Raw genomic sequence first — 17,049 nt, forward strand, 5'->3', positions numbered from 1 at the left:
GCCGCCCCGAGGCTTTGTTGCAATGGGGGTGGCATAAAAATGTCTTAAATAAATAAATAAATAAAACCCATTAGCATATGTCTGTGTATCCAAAACATGATCTTTCTTTAGTTCTGCAATTATCTATATTCTTTTTGTGAAGTTCAACCTGTTTCTGTCCAGGTTTACTCCCCCTCAAGAATCTCATTCAGTTCAATAAGGCTTGCTCTAAAGTTAAGAATGTGTATGGTAGCAGCTGTAAACCCCAAAATGTTGTTCCTTGCATAGAACATATTCTGCCCTCGTTCATCTGTAAATTCAGTTGGGTGCTCCTAGGCTTATGAAGGATGCTTCAGACATGCATGGTATTTCACAGATGTACTGTGGCTAGGCAAGAAGGAGAGTTTTTTCAGTTCATTTTTATAACAACACACTAATTGGTGTAGCACTGCCGCCAGCGGGCTGGATCCTTCTTGGCAGGACCTGCACTGTCTGTGTCCCCACTGCCCAAAGAGGACCTCCCCATAAGGCAGCCTGGGGTGGAGGTTCAAGGCACCTGACTCCCTCAGGAACTGCTGGACCTTTTTCATAGCAGGTTGCAGAAAGGGCCAGAGAGGTTCATGCTGTGATGGGCTTAATATTCCTTCAAAGCCTTGGTGACCCAGTAGGTGAGGTGCAGTGGGGAATCAGCCAGAACATCAACTGCTCAATTAAGACCTTCAGGCCCAGGTCATGGAAGCTGTTCCCAGTAAAAACAATGCCCTCTTTTATCCACATAAGCCAATTCAAAGTTATCACTGCTTCCTACACATTTACATGACATTTTCATACTGTAGATGCAAACTCAAGTGGATCAACAAATCCATCCATCCAGGCTTGAGACACTGAGTGGTAAGCTTGTAAAACTCTAACACTGAAAACCTTGTGTATAGAGTCAGGTTAAGGTTGAATTAGGGCTCCGCCCACCCTGTGCCATGAAAGCCTCTTCACCTACAACAGCTTTATGGCAAGCAGATACAGCATGGTCCTCTTCATGCTGGAAACAGCTATTGAATTTGGCTCATACGGATGAGTGAGAATTCCCTTTGAAATGATTTGTAATGCATAATCAGTGATTATCCCATATTCAGAGAGAAACAAGTGGAGGCGGGGCGTCGGAAGCCCGGCGGCTTGAAAGTGCCAGCGGCGGCCAGAGCCGGTGGCTGAAGGGCCGGCGGCCGAAGGGCTTCAGCCAAAGGGCGGTCGCCGCCGTTTGGGGGGGCCGAGCAGGGGGTTTGGCTGGCCAGGGGGCTTTCACTTTTGCTGTGTTAGGCCCTCCTGCTGGGTGGTGAATTTTTAAATGTTTTTATAATTTTATAGTGTTTTAAATTTTTTTATGGAGTCGTCCCTGGCCATGCTGCCACTTGTATTTCCTGGGGAGCGCACTGGCGCTGCCATTGGTGTGGTGATGGGCAAAGGACGTAAAAGTGGTGGGAGCTTAACGTGTCCGCATAGAAGAAGGAGGGACAGATGGCTGACACCTGTCCCTACTTCTGGTTTTGCTCCCAGACAGAGGGTGCCAGGGAGTCTTGTCAGTCACCCCTCGGGCCTGACGGTGCTATTGCTTAATGCCAGGTCGGTCAATAACAAATCTGCCCTCATCCATGATTTGATTGTGGATGAGGGGGCCAACCAGAGGCAGGGAGCAGCCATCGAGAAGGCTTTTTACCTATTTGCCATCCCACTTGGCTATTTGGGAGGTGGCACTTGCAGAAGGGCCTCCTGGCTTGATCTTAAGTCATAGGCAGGTTTGTCTGAGAGGAAGCAGTCCTTCAGGTAGCCATTTAGGGTTTTATATGGCCTAACAAGCAACTTGAATTGGGCTCAGGGAGCAACTGGTAACCAGTGCAAATCACTGAGCACTGGCTAATGTGCACGCTGAAAGGCACTCCCGTTATCAACCTCACTGCTCGATTCTGTACTAGTTGCAAGTTCTGGACTGTCTTCAAGGGTAACTCCATGTAAAATACATTGCAGTAATCTATTATGGATGTTGCCAGGGCATGGGTGAGTGTCCTAAGACTCTGTCCATCCATGTCAGGATGTAGTTGGTAAATTTGGTGAAGTTGTAGGAAGACACCCCTGGACACCGAGCCCACCTATGCTTGCAAGGACAGACCGGGATCCAGGAGAACCCCCGAACTATGAACCTGTGCCTGAGGGGGAGTGCAACACCATGAAGGACAGAGAAAACCCCCTCCATTCTGTCAGGCAGACCCCCTACTAGCACCACCTCCATTTTCTCCAGATTAAGTTTCAATTTGTTGACCCTCATCCAGTCCATTATTGAGTCCAGGCATCAGTGTAGGACAGCAACAGCCTCACCTGGATCAGATGAAAATGAGAAGTAGAGCAAGGTATTGTCAGGTTATTGCTGGCACTTCGGTCCAAACCTCCTGATGAGCTCACCCAGAGGTTTCATGTAAATGATGAAAGGCATGGGAGACAGCACAGAACCCTGAAGAACCCAATGACATAAAAGCCATGGAGCAGAGCTGCTGTCCCTCAGCACCACCTTCTGGACATGGTCAGTCAGGTAAGAGCAAAACCACCCCAATGTGGTGCCGTCAACTCCCATCTCAGCCAACTTGTCCAGAAGGACCCCCTGGTCAATGGTGTCAACCAGGTCAGAGAGAATCAACAAGGTCACACTTCCCCTGTCTCTTTCCTTGCAAAGCTCATCGTACCAGGCAACCAAGGCAATCCCTGCCCAAACCAAGGCCTGAAAGCCGAATGGATCCAGAAAATCCATTTAATTCAAGAGTTGCTCAGCCACCATCCACTCCACCACCTTGCCCAAAACCAGGAGATTTGTGATGGGTTGGTAGTTTGCAATATCACCAGGTCCAGATTCAGCCTTTTAAGGAGTGGTCTAATTACTGCCTCCTTAAGAGATTCAGGGACCATCGACCGATTTTTCAACAAGCCATGATGGCAGGGGTCAAGTGGGCTGGGGTAAAATGAACAGAGCCAAGCTCCATGTCCACACCCTTGGGTCTCAATAACCAAAACTCATCCATAGCGTGACCTGGAAATGGTGTACTGGATGGTGGGTGGGTGGGTTCAGGCCATTAGCATTTATTGACAGGATTTTCCTTCTGGCTTTTTGTTCTGACCTATCACTCAATAGTGATTCTTCTTCTTCATTGGGTGAAGAAAACAAGACAAGGCCAATTTTGAAATCAGGGGCATGAGGGGGGATTCATAATCTTCCTCACAGGTATGACCCCACCCCCAATCTTGTCCTTGAAAGTCTCTAAAGCCAATCTTATGACAATTCAACAGTTCAGTTCCAATTTTAATTCTAAAATTACAGGAGAGCCAATTCTTCCAAAATTTTCTAACTTTCTTCAGATAAATACTAATTCAATGGGAAAAACATATAGCAAAGTCTACCTGCTGTTTTCAACAGTTCTTGCATAAGAATGACTGGAATCTGTTTGTCCTATTAAATGTCCTGCTCCAAGTTTTCACTGGGAATCACATTCCCCTCCCATAAATAGCTCTTAATATGCTTCCAGGAATTTAGTGTGAGTGGAAAGATTCCATTGGCAGGGGAGGGAGAATACTGCAAAGCAAATAGCTGCATAAGAAGCATTAATCATTCCTGGTCATACAGTGTGGTCACTATCCAAATTGAGGATGAGGACACTGAGTCCAGAGTAAAACTCTAATCCCCAGTGTGTTTCATGATGACTGTTGTGTGAGGCCTCATAATCCCGTGTACCTTTCTGATGACTCCTTCCCATTTCATTCAAAAAATCAATACAAAGATTGTGCTTTGCATCAAGTGTGAAAAACTACACCTGTTTTCAACTTCATCATATCTGATGTGAAATTACTATATTTACCTTCAATTACCTTCAAGTTATGTTACTATTTGACATCCCTGCAGATTTCTAATGAACAAAGCATCTCTGTTAGGCTGAGAAGGACCCTGGCAATATATACAGTGACCCTTGATCCTATGGATAAATAATGACAGCCAGTGCTCTGAGGGAGACTACATTTGTAATCTCAGTGCTCTACATGCTAATAAGTGAACTTGCATGAAGAGCAAAGTTTTGTCCTTCTACTCAGCATGGAGAAAGTAGAAGTCATGTTGCTAAGCTTGCTTTTCCAAATAGGAACCAAGGCTGGTGTTGAAAAATGCAAGAATCATGAGCCACACCCTCCACTTCATGAGTATGCACAGCTGGATGATCTCATGATTGGTGCCATTGCTTCTCTGTCCTTCATCGTTCCTGATGCGTTAACCCTCACTGGAGAACCCCCACAAGCATTGCTGGATGAACTTGCGTAAGGAGTTAATGTTTTGTTCTTGCTTCCAGTTTGAATGGTTCTTTCTTTGTTTGTGTATCTCCTTGTTGGACATGCCCATGGTGGGCATGTCATGAGAGGAGCTGGCTGGAGCCAGGAGTCAGACTAGATGGCCCGGGAGACCCCTTCTGACTCACTGTATTTCTATGTTTCTGTGTTTGTTACCAGAACTTGTCATAGCTGGTGCACCCAGTGAAAATGGCTTGGACAGTTGAGGAATTCCATATTCTTAAAGGGATGTGGAAACTTTGCTATCTCTTTGTCTTATGTCTCTCTTAATGCACATATTCTTTCAACTTTCTCTTTTTGTTTTGCCTTCTCATATGGAAATTGCATTGTGTCAGTATTGTGGGGGCTGGTACCAGTGTGCAGGGAAAGTCGACTTCTGTTCCAAAGCAACCCCTGCAGGCACACTACTGAATGTTGCTGTTCAGTGGCACGATGATCAGAGGGGGAACCCCAAAATCTAATGAAGAGCTAGTATCATGTGTGAAGCCACTCCTGTAATGGAAATTCCTTGCTTTTAGGAAAGGCAGATAGGGGATCAATTGCAAGAAAAATCTCTGTTAAAATAGGAAGCAATTGCATTGAAGGTCTCTATGTCACTTAGAGGGAATTCCATTCAGTGTTGTGTACACTGTACTCTGTGCTTAGCCCCATCACAATCATTTTAACTGTTTTCATACAATATGTTCCTCCTACCTGCCCCTATAATGTTATCAGAAAAATGTGCCTTCTAATCCCATACATGCCAATGGCTGAACATGTCCATCTAGATAAAATGCAGGGCATTCCTTTAGCGCCCTGCCTCACACCGTCCACACAATACTCATAAGCATCTTCCTTGGGAAGTTGATGAGACGCTGCCACAGGGGTCGTACGACATCAGCATTATGCACTGATGCACTTCACTTGGAAGGTCACTTCATTGCAATCTGGTGATTTCTATCAGTGTTGACATAAATAGGATCACACAATTCAACTCTTCTGAAATAAGAAAACCCTGGGAACAGCCTATTTGGAAGATGAGTTTCAATATGGCATGAATATGTGTTGGCCAAGTCAAGGCAGAGATGAGGTCTGGATGATGATAATTATGATGCCAAAAGCAGTTTGAGCTGCTGACAAAATACTGTGCAAGGAATGTTGTAATTCAGGAGGTGATTTTGTTGCTTCTAGTGTGGTGCCAAGGAATTACCAGCATATCCTGGCCTTGGCATTTGCAGTGCAGGAGATCAATGACAACCCTCACATCCTGCCCAACCTCACCTTGGGCTTCCGCGTCTATGACAGCTATTTCACGGCCAAGTGGACATATCAGGCCACCTTGCGACTGATATGCGCATCAGGGAGATTAGTCCATAACTACCAATGTGGCATCCAGCAACACTTGACAGCAGTCATCGGAGGACTGGACGCTCAGACCTCCCTTCACATTGCAACTCTCTTGGATATCTACAAGATTCCACAGGTGGGGAGCGTGTCTTTCCATGAACATGGTGAATGAGAGCATAACATTTTCTTCACATTCACCTTCTTCTTTTATTGGTTCATTTGTGCTTTGGAAATGGAGATTTGGACCGTGGAAGAAATTATATTCTCTCTTTCCTTTGCATGTAGGACAACATCAAAGGTGAAGCAAACTATGTGGGTAAAGGGGAATTTCACCTTGGACTGTGTTCCTTAATGCAGATGGGAATCTGAGGCAGGGTGGTTTGGACAGAGGCTCAGACCTCATGCACCTGAACATCCTGATCCATTTTGTAATGCCACAGATGCTCTTCATTTTTCTTCCCCTTTCCTGCAGTGATCCCTAAGCTGAGTGATCCCTCTGCATTCACCACCAGCTAGGATTCTTAAAAGATTTAGGAGATGGTGCAGTGGCTTGAGATTGAGGAGGGGAGACAGCAGGGATGAAGGAGTGAGCCCTCTCCTAAATATCACACAGGCTCAGAAAAGAAGCTTGATTTTTTTCAGCAGTTCAGGCAAATATGCATTGCAGGGAGGTGGGAGGTTGCAATTTTATTATAGCAGTAGTGTCCTCACAACCAATTTGGGTATTTGGAGATATTCAGGAATTTGTGAAAAGGATATGAATGAGTGGATCACCCTTCTGATATCTCCCTGTCCCATCTTCAGATCTTAATCTGAGCCGTATTATCTACTTTGTGTGAGAGAGAGGGCGTGTGTGTCTGTGAGGTGGATGCTGCACTGCATCCTCCATATAGAATTCCTTAGATTGGATAATTGTTTGTGGAGCAGTTCAGGGAATACTTCTGTGAAATATTGACACTAGCAACTTCTAGCAGTCGCTTCTGTGTGTGCGGGGGAGATTGTGACACTGGTAGATCATGCAGTGAAACATGCTCATTGGATCATCCACTGTCATTAAAGCATTACATTATTTCATGGAAATGTACATATGGATGAAGTACCTTCTCTCTGCCCTCTCCATGGCTAAAAGACACTTACTAGGAACCTGAGGGGGGAGTAGGGGCACACTCATCTATCAGGCAATGAGGATGTTAACATACGTAATTGTTTGAGTATTTGGTACATGCTGTTCAGGCCTAGGATTTTTGCTAGAAAGCTGTGTGCTTCTCATGAAAGTCTATTGTTATATACACACATACACACATAGAGAGTGGAAAATACAATATGATGACCCAGGGTGCCAAATTGAAGTCCCCTTTTCAGGCCCACATGTGCCATGATGTTTTGGTGCTATGGCATTGTTGAGAAAATTGCTGAGGTCGTATATGCAAATGTTGTCAGAGGAATGTCTTCATTATTTGGTGAGTCACCCTCTCCTTCTTGTATCCTTAGCTGATATATGGCTCTGCACCAGTGATGAATGATAAAACCCCAGGTCTTTCCTTCTACAACATGACTCCGAGGGAGTCCCTTCAGTATGCAGGCATTCTCTCTTTGCTGCAGCATTTTGGGTGGACGTGGATTGGGACAGTTGTTGTGGACAATGACAATGGAGAACGATTCCTCCAAATGGTGGTCCCACTGTTTTCTGAGAATGGTGTCTGTTTTGCTTTCATTAAAAAGATCCCTGAACTTGCTCATATCTCTGATTTAAAAGACATTTTCGAGAAGGGGGCAAAAATGCATGATACTATTGAGGACAGCACAGCAAATGTATTGGTGGCCAATGGAGAATCCTATTCCATGGCTTTTTTTAGATGGTTACCATATCTGTCAGAACGAGAACAAGTGACAAATACACCAATTGGCAAAGTAATGATTGCGACCGCTCAGGTGGAACTCACGTCATTTGTCTATCAAAGGAATTGGAACACAGACTTTTTCCATGGTGCTCTATCTTTCAGAATTCAATCCAACGATGTCCCAGGATTTCAACAATTCCTTCATGCAAAAAAGCCTTCCAATCCAAAAGGAGATGGTTTTATTCAGTCGTTCTGGCAACAGGCTTTCGGCTGTGTATTCCCAGATCAATTTCTGGGCAATTTAGATGGGAACATCTGCACTGGAGATGAGAAGTTGGAGTTTCTTCCTCGTCCATTTTTTGAAATGCATTTGACTGGCCACAGCTACAATGTCTACAATGCTGTCCATGCAGTGGCCCATGCCTTGCATGCCATGTCTTCATTGGGTGTGAAGGACAGAGGAATGGTGACCAGAGGGGGACCAATATTTCAGAGTCAAGTGCAGTGGCAGGTAGTGGGCTGAAAACCCTCATGTGGGAGAAACCAAGATTTTGTAAATTTTTAATAATTGGTATAATGTATAGAACGCTTCCAGTTTATATTTGAACTAAATGATTATGTGTCTTCTTAAAGAAACAGTGATATCCAAAAGTATATGTGTGTTTGCTCCCCTACATGAAATAATTTTCTAGGTTGCCTGCCTCAAACGTTTGAAGAAATGCAATCTGACCTTTGATGAGAGAAGTATCTGAGCTCACAGTCAGTCCTTAATGCATCAGGGAATCCAAGAATAAGAATGATAGCCACCAAGTGCAAGTGTTTCTCTCTCATTCTGCATGATTCCTTTTACAATTTTTCTAAGCACTTCCCTTTTCATTCCAGCTCCATCATTTTCTGAAGCTTGTTTCATTTAACAATAGTGCTGGGGACAAGGTTTCTTTTAACGAGAATGGAGAGTTAGTCACAGGATTTGATGTGATCAATTGGATTGTGTCCTCAAACCAATCATTTCGAAGAGTGAAAGTTGGGAGGATGGATGCCAAGGCAGCTCCAGACCACGCATTCACCATCAGTCCAGATTCCATAACATGGAACAGCTGGTTTAATCAGGTTTGGTTCTTGGCAGAGTGGCATAGTCTGTACCTTTGAATTGCCCTCAGTTTCAGTACTGATATGTCTGTTGCATTGCATCTGACAATTATAGACCCAGAAATTGCTTTAACTGTAACTGGATAGCACAATACCGGATGCAGTGAATGAGACCCGTTAAGCTTCTGTGCTGGTTCCTGAGCTGCTGAATTGACCAGCTGAAATAGTTGAAATAAAAAAGAAGATATTGTTTTAAATATTCATATACTGTAGCTGTTTTTGCCTCTTAACTCTGCTTCAATATGAAACTAAGCAATATTAAGGACATGTAAACATATGCTCAGATGCAGGCAAAGTCTTACTTAGGACAGCACATTCCAAGAAAGAGAACTTAAAATAGTTATGATCAGTGTCCCATTGATTTCAATGGGACTTGTCTAAGTGTGAAGACTAGACCCAGTCTATATTTAAAATGAACCATATTCAGTTTTCTCTTTTGCAATATTTGCTCTTTTACTATTTCTCTCCGATCTTGTGGATGGTTCAAATGATTTTTCATTTGTTTTTTATAATGTTTCACCAAAATCTGGAAGAGTTCCTATATTTGGGATGTAAAGCACTTGAGTTAGGACAATCTGAATGTGAAAAAACAGACACTGTCAGTTTGGTCCACTCATGTGAAATCATTTTGATGTGTTCCATCTCGGAAGTCTGAGTCTGAATCCTTGTGTGAAGGACCACCTTGTTCTGAGTTAGAGTTCCCCTGACAGGCTTCTGATCTTATACAGTAATTTGGCAGGGAATCAGGACTGCTTGATCCTTTCCTTTTTGGCTTGGACTGATGGGTGACAATTTCATTTCAGTATAGTTTTTGTTAGTATTTTTCAAGTTACTTCATATTTGACATGGAAAGGTCAAGAGTTTAAATATTCAGATGCTGGCGAAAGTAAAACTGACATATTAAAGCATCCCCTCTCCGCCTCCTCCACCACCTCTACCCACCCCTCCCAATACTGACTTGGATCTGCCTTCCGTCCATCCATTCATACATACATACAATTTGCTTTCAATTGGTTTCAATGTCAGCTAGGCACATGAACCAATTCAATAGAAGTGAGGAGCTCCAGGAGGGGTGGACAACCTCAGACATCTGGGGGCCACTGTCAGCTTTCAGAGAATTCTGGCAGACAAACTGGAGGTATCCTTGAAGTTCCATGTAGCATGTATGGAAGACACTTTTGGGTGGCTTCATCTATGCTCCCTATGGGAAAGTTTGAAATGGAAGGAGGAGGGATGCTCAGCAATTTTAATTCTGGCAAATCATGTCATCATCTCCCTTGCAAAAAGGAGAGTGTTTTCTTTGAGAAATGCTTACATATTCCAGGATTTATCAGTACATTTGAAGAAGTCATGTTCTAATAAACATTAGAAAATTGCCGTATTCTTAGAAAGAATGACAATACACATTTTATGTTTTTGGAATAAAATGGAAAAAGTGCACAGCTGACTTATTCAAAGTAACTGAAAACATGTCAAAAATGAGAACACATTGCAATTTGAATTGGGAAGAATTTAGGAAAAGGTGAATCAGAGTGCTTTTCCCAACCCCAAGAGGAGCTGAGTCAATGACACCATTTATATAGGACCTCCCCCCTTTTCTCCATTCCAATTACAAGCAGGTGGGAAGCCTGCATGCAGTTACCCTCCACAGCACATTCATATAATTTCAACCTTACCAAAGTGTCAGAGAGCACATCTGGAAAACCAGCTCCTGGAGAGGTGGGAACCTACCAAGGGATTGCAGAACTGGAAGGATTCGCCTGAATACTTCTCATGATTCTTATTCTCCTCCACCCCGATGTCTTAGGCACAGCCTCTGTCTGTGTGCAGTGAGAGCTGCAATCCTGGTTCTAGGAAGAAGGTCAAGGAAGGGGAACCATTCTGCTGCTATGATTGCATCCCATGTCCCGAAGGGATGGTTTCAGGAGAGAAGGGTAGGCATTGCAATGTACATCTATTCCCAATGTATTTGAGAAGATCAAGAGCAGGTATGTAACAGAGGTTTCTTCAGGGATTGTAGTGTGATTGAATGGGTCTAGTTGGGTCCAAGTGAAAGATGCTGAATAATGGTGGAGGAAGTTGTTGTGTGTGAACACGTATGTGACCTTTTCCTCCTGGTGTTTCAGGTGAGCCAACTGAAGTGAATTTGAAGTATTCATGTTGGTTGGCTCATTTTTGATTGAGAGCCGCCCTGAGGCTTGGTGAATGGGGCAGCATAAAAGTCCCCTAAATAAATAAATAAATAAATAAATAAATAAAATTTTTGAATATTAAAACATACCCTTGCGAAGCTTGCCTTAGAGCACCACACAGATTCTTCCAGTGAAGCTAAAAGATCATAACATAGGGAATAACACAGAAAGAATAATCAAGAGTCTCTGGTCACAGTATAGTAAATCTCTGAGTTCAGAGTCCTATTATCCTTTGCCTATGTTTGCAATGCATGACCTTCTTTAGTTCTGCAACTATCTGCATCCATTAAATGAAGACCAGCCTGGTTCTTTTGCAGGTTTCTTCAGGAAAAAAATCCACTCAGTTCAGTAAGACTTGCTCTATAGTCAAGAATATGCGTGACAGTGGACAAAATCCCCAAGACCCTACTGATTGGATACACCATAGATAGGTCCTGCTGATAATGCAGAGGGAAAACAAAAAGAGAAACATATCCTTCCATCCAAGCTCATTTCATAGGGCATTGATTCTGGTTTTGTCTGTGAATTCAGTCAGGAGTATGGCTGCAACTGAAATGTTAATTGAAATATGCATTGTTGTTGTTAGTTGTGAAGTCGTGTCTAACCCATTGCCACCCATGAACAACATTCCTCCAGGCCTTCCTATCCTTCACCATCCCCCAGAGTCCAGTTAAGTTCACACTGACTGCTCAGTGACTCCACCTAGCCACCTTGTTCTCTTCTGTTGTCTTCTTCTTTTGCCGTCAATTCTTCCCAGCATAAGGGTCTTCTCCAGTGAGTTCTTCCTTCTCATTAGGAGGGCAAAGCAGTTCTGTTTCATCTTCATATCTGGCCTTCTAGAAAGCAGTCAGGGTTGATATCCTCTAAGACCGACTGGTTTGATCACCTTGCAGTCCTAGGGATTCACAGGAGTCTTCTCCAGCAACACAATTCAAAGGCCTCAATTCCTTTGGTGCTCAGTTTTTCTTATGGTCCAACTTTCACAGCCAAACATTGCAACTGGGAAAACCATAGCCTCGACTATACACACTTTTGTTGGCAGGGTGATGTCTCTGCTTTTTTGGGATGTCTAGCATCGCCATAACTTTCCTCCCAAGGAGTAAGCATATTTTAATTTCTTGGCTGCTGTCACCATCTCTCACAACTTCCATTTCTCCCCTGTCTATTTGCCAGGAAGTGATAGGAGCAGATGCCATGATCTTAGTTTCTTAATGTTGAGTTTCAAGCCAACTTTTGTGTGCTTTCCTATATCACCCTCATCAAGAGGCTCTTTAGTACCTCCTCAATTTCTGCCATTAGAGTGGTATCTTCTGCATATCTGAGTAAAAAGTGTTTAATCTAAATTCAAGAAAGATTTGGGTGTATAAGAGTGTATAAATGGGTGTATAAAAATTTGCCAAGGCAAGATCATTGCCTCCTCTGTGTATCAATGATATATTGAGCTTCTTGCTATGATGTAGGTAATGAACTCTCAACTTTTATTTCATTCATTACATTTATATATTATAAAATTTACATAATCTTCTTGCTGTGGTCATCATTAATTTCATTCAATACTTTTTGTACTGGTAGCAGTAATTCTTCCTCTAGACACTTATAATACATGGCAGAGAGAATATCTGGTCCAGATGTTTTATCTTTTCGTAGCCTATTAATTGCTTATGAAATCTCTTATCCAGAAATCCGGGGTAAGGATAGGGTTCAGAAAACTCAGGTTCTCCTGAAGGTTTTGACTGCCGGAACAAGATCGGAATGTCAAGATACAATGAAGAGGGCAGAAAAAAACTCCAGAAAGTGTGGACTTTAGAAATCTGTATGATTTAATGTTGAGTTTCAAGCCAACTTTTGTGCTCTCCTCTTTCACCCGCATTAAGAGGCTCTTTAATTCCTCTTCAATTTCTGCCATTAGAGTGGTATCATCTGCCACTCTATCATTGAAGATTGTTGATATTTCTCCCAGCTATCTTAAATCTAATTTGTGATTCATCTAGCCCTGCCTTTCTCTTTATGTGCTCTGCATATAAGTTAAATAGGCTAGGCAGGGTGACAGTATACAGCCTTGCCGAACTCCTTTCTCAATTTTGAACCAATCAGTGGTTCCATGTCCAGTTCTCACTGTTGCTTCTTGACAGCATATAGGTTTCTCAAGAGACAAATAAGATGGTCTGGTACTCCCATCTCTAAAACTTGCCACAATTTGTTGTGATCCACATAATCAAAGGCTTTAGCATAGTCAATGAAGCAGAAGTGGAACTCCCTAGCTTTCTCCATGATCCAGTGTATGTTGGTAGTTTGTCCTCTAGTTCCTCTGCCTCTTCGAAATCCTGCCTGTACTTCTGGTGGTTCACTGTCCACATACTGATGGAACCTAGCTTGTAGAATTTTGCGGATAACTTTGCTAGCATGTGAAATGAGTGCAATGTTGCACTAGTTTGAACATTCTTTGGCATTGCCTTTTTTTGGGATTGGAATGTAAACTGACCTTTTCCAATCGTGTGGCCACTGTTGAGTTTTCGAAATTTGCTGGCATATTGAGTGTGGCACTTTTACTGCATCGTCTTTTAGGATTTTGAATAGCTCAGCTGGAATACTGTCTGCTCCACTAGCTTTGTTGATGCTCAGACTTCCTAAGGCCCATTTGACTTCACATTCCAGGTTGTCTGGCTCAAAGTCAGCGACCACTCCATCATGGGTATCAAGTTAAGCTCTTTCTTTGTAATCTGTGTAATCTTGCCACCTCTTCTTAATCTCTTCTGTCTTGTTTAGGTCCCTGCCATTTTGGTCCTTTATCATGCCCATCTTTACATGAAACATTCCCTTCATATCCCCACTTTTCTTGAAGAAATCTCTGGTCCTCCCTATTCTATTGTTTTCTTCTATTTCTTTACACTGTCCATTTTAGAAGATATTCTTAGCTCTTCAAGCTATTCTTTGGAATTCTGCATTCAATTGGGTGTATCTTTCCCTTTCTCCCTTGCCTATTGCTTCCTTTCTTTCCTCAACTATTTGTGAAGCTTCCTCAGACAGCCATTTTGCTTTCTTGCATGTTTTTTTCTTTGGGACGGTTTTAGTTCCTACCTCTTGTACAATGTTGTGAACTTCCGTCCATAGTTCTTCACGCGCTCTGTCTATCAGATCTAATTCCTTAAATCTATTTGTCACCTCTACTGTATATTCATCAGGAAAATGGTTTAGGTCATACCTGAGTGGCCTAGTGTTCTTCCCTACTTTCTTCAATTTGAGTCTAAATTTTGCAAAAAGAAGCTCAAGATCTGAGTCACAGTCAGCTCCTGGTCCTGTTTTTACTGACTGTATAAAGCTTCTCCATCTTTGGCTGCAGAACACATATAAATCTGATTTCTGTGTTGACCATCTTGTGATTTCCATGTGTACAGTCATCTCTTGGGTTGTTGGAAAAGAGTGTTTTCTATGACTAGGGTTTTCTCTTGACAAAATTCTGTACTCCAAGGCCAAACTTGCCTGTTATTTGAGTTATCTTTTGGCTTCCTACTTTAGCGTTCCATTTGCCCATGATGATAAGGGCATCATTTTTTTGGTGTTAATTCTAGAAGGTGGTGTAGGCCTTCATAGAACCAGTCAACTGCAGCCTCTTCAGCACCAGTGGCTGGGGCATAGACTACTGTGATGTTGACTGGTTTGCCTTGGATTCGAACTGTGATTATTCTGTCATTTTGGAGATTGTATTCCAGTACTGCTTTTCCTACTCTTTTATTGACTGTGAAAACTACTCCATTTCTTCTGAGGGATTCTTGCCCACAGTAGTATACCTGATCTTCATCTGAATTAAATTCACCCATTCCTGTCCATTTTAGTTTGTTGATTCCTAAGATGTTGATGTTCAGTCTTGTCATCTCTTACTGGAGCAAGTGCAGCTTGCCTTTATTCATCGATCTTACATTCCAGGTTCCTATGGAGTATAGATCTTTACAACAATGGATTTTCCTTACACCACTAGATACATCTGCAAGTGAGTGTTCTTTCAGCTTTGACCCAGTCTCTTCATTCTTTCTGGTGCTGCTGAAGAGGTGAGATATGCATGGGAAGCTTTTACTCTTATGTGCTCTGTATTGCCTCCTTTGGCATTTCTCTGATTTTTCTTGGCTATGTACAGAAGCATAGAAGCAGAGACACAGAGTGACTCAGGGGTCTCCTTGGCCATCTATTCTGACCCCTGGCTCCAGCTGGCTCTGCTCACAACATTCCCACCATGTACATCTCCAGCCTATTTTTTAACACCCTCAATGTTGGGACTTCAACCACTTCCCATGGAAGCTCATTCCATACCCTAGGGGCTCTAACCATCAGGAAGTCTTTCCTGGCATCTACCATAAATCTTGGTTCCCTGAGTTTTGTTCTATTGCAATGCTAAGAGGTCCCCTCTAAGTCTTCTCCTCTCAAGGCTGAAAAGTCACAGTTGTTTCAGTCTCTCCTCATATGGCTTACCCTGAAAACCAGCCACCCTTCTAGTGGCCTTTGCTGTATTGATTCCAACATGGCTACACCCTCATGTAACTTGGGCTGAGAATTGAACACAGTACTCCAGCTTGGGTGAGAGGTTTTTTTTTTAACCTCAGTTTTGATAATGCCATGTTGATAATGAAGAAATGAAAGAGAGGAACATATCCATCCATCCATCCATCCAGGCTCATAGCATTGAGGTTTTAGTTCATGAAACTTGAGCTCTGAAATCACTGCATTCAGTCAAGCAAGGGCTGAATTTGCACTCCCAGTACCCCATCCATTGAGAGGCTCTTCACCTGCAACAGTTTATAGCAGACCGATAAAGCATGGTCCTCTTCATGCTGGGAACAGCTACTGAATTTGGATCATGCCTATGGGGAGGGGGGAACTTCCTTTGAATTGATCAGTGAGAGATTTCTTCATATTTGGAATGGCAAATTCATGAGAGTTGAAAAATGTGGATACAATGCAATTAATGAATTCTCTACTTTGACTAAAAAATATTAAATCTTAGAAATTGATGTGGCCTGTTGGTGAGACCTGTAGCATGAAGGAGAATATGTATATATTCATTTTTCTTCAGATTTGGATTACTGTCATTCATGTGAAGAGGCAAAGTACCCAAGCAAGCACCAGAATTACTGTATTCCCAAGTCAGTGAACTTCTTTTCTTATGAAGAACCTTTGGGCATAATTTTGACTGGTTTTGCTATCCTTTTCTGCTTGATCACGACTCTGGTGCTTGGAATATTTCTGATGCATCACGAGACGCCCATCATCAAAGCCAACAACCGGCACCTCACCTACTCTTTCCTCACCTCCCTGCTGCTCTGCTTTCTGTGTACACTGCTCTTCATTGGCCAGCCGCACAGGTTGACATGCCTAATCCGACAAGCTGCTTTTGGCATCATCTTCTCCTTGGCTGTTTCCTGCGTGTTGACCAAGACAGTCATGGTGGTCTTGGCCTTCAGAGCCACCAAACCTGGAAGCAAGATTAGGAAGTGGATGGGGAAGGGACTAGCTAGCACCCTCCTCCTTTTCTGCTGCCTCATTCAGGCAGGGATCTGTATTGCCTGGCTGACAACTGCTTCTCCTTTTCCAGATATTGATCTTCATTCAGTGGCTGAAGAAATAATTCTGGAGTGTAATGAGGGATCCTTAACGATGTTTTACTGTGTCCTGGGCTATCTGGGCTTCCTGGCCAGTGTCAGCTTTGTGGTGGCTTTTCTTGCCCGAAAGCTCCCGGACAGTTTCAATGAGGCCAAGTTCATCACATTCAGCATGTTGATCTTCTGGAGTGTCTGGTTATCCTTTGTGCCTTCCTACTTGAGCACCAAAGGAAAGTACTTGGTAACTGTGGAGATCTTTTCCATCTTAGCCTCCAGTTTTGGACTGCTTGCTTGCATCTTCTTCCCCAAATGTTACATCATGTTGCTGCAACCCGAGTTGAACAAGAAGGAACATCTAATAAGGAGAACAGCTTGAAAATTTTACCCAAATGCACATTTCGCTGCAGTGTGCAATCCATCTGTTCTGTCATTTGTGTGTGTGTGTGTTTTGCCACAGGACAGGTTTGTACAGACAATTTGTCTGTATGATCTCATCATGTGATCCATAAAGTTTTCCAGTTGCATCTTACTTTATTCAAAGCTTCACTGAAATTCATGGCCTGGATTTTTTTGGAATGTCATGTAGGTCGACAGAAAATGGTC

The 17,049-nt window shown here is 42.9% G+C and overlaps 1 protein-coding gene across 1 annotated transcript; it reads left to right on the forward strand.

Moving 5' to 3' along the window:
* Nucleotides 1–15,368: 15,368 nt before the first annotated feature.
* Nucleotides 15,369–16,822, forward strand: LOC123024645 (vomeronasal type-2 receptor 26-like). The gene is made up of 2 exons (XM_044432642.1): nucleotides 15,369–15,384; nucleotides 15,921–16,822. Exons 1-2 carry the CDS (start codon nucleotides 15,369–15,371, stop codon nucleotides 16,820–16,822), a joined length of 918 nt encoding a protein of 305 aa, XP_044288577.1.
* The last annotated feature ends 227 nt before the right edge of the window (nucleotides 16,823–17,049 follow it).

Source organism: Varanus komodoensis, unplaced genomic scaffold (genome assembly GCF_004798865.1).
Source record: "Varanus komodoensis strain SLA01 unplaced genomic scaffold, ASM479886v1 scaffold244, whole genome shotgun sequence".
In the NCBI taxonomy this organism is placed as follows: domain Eukaryota; kingdom Metazoa; phylum Chordata; class Lepidosauria; order Squamata; family Varanidae; genus Varanus; species Varanus komodoensis.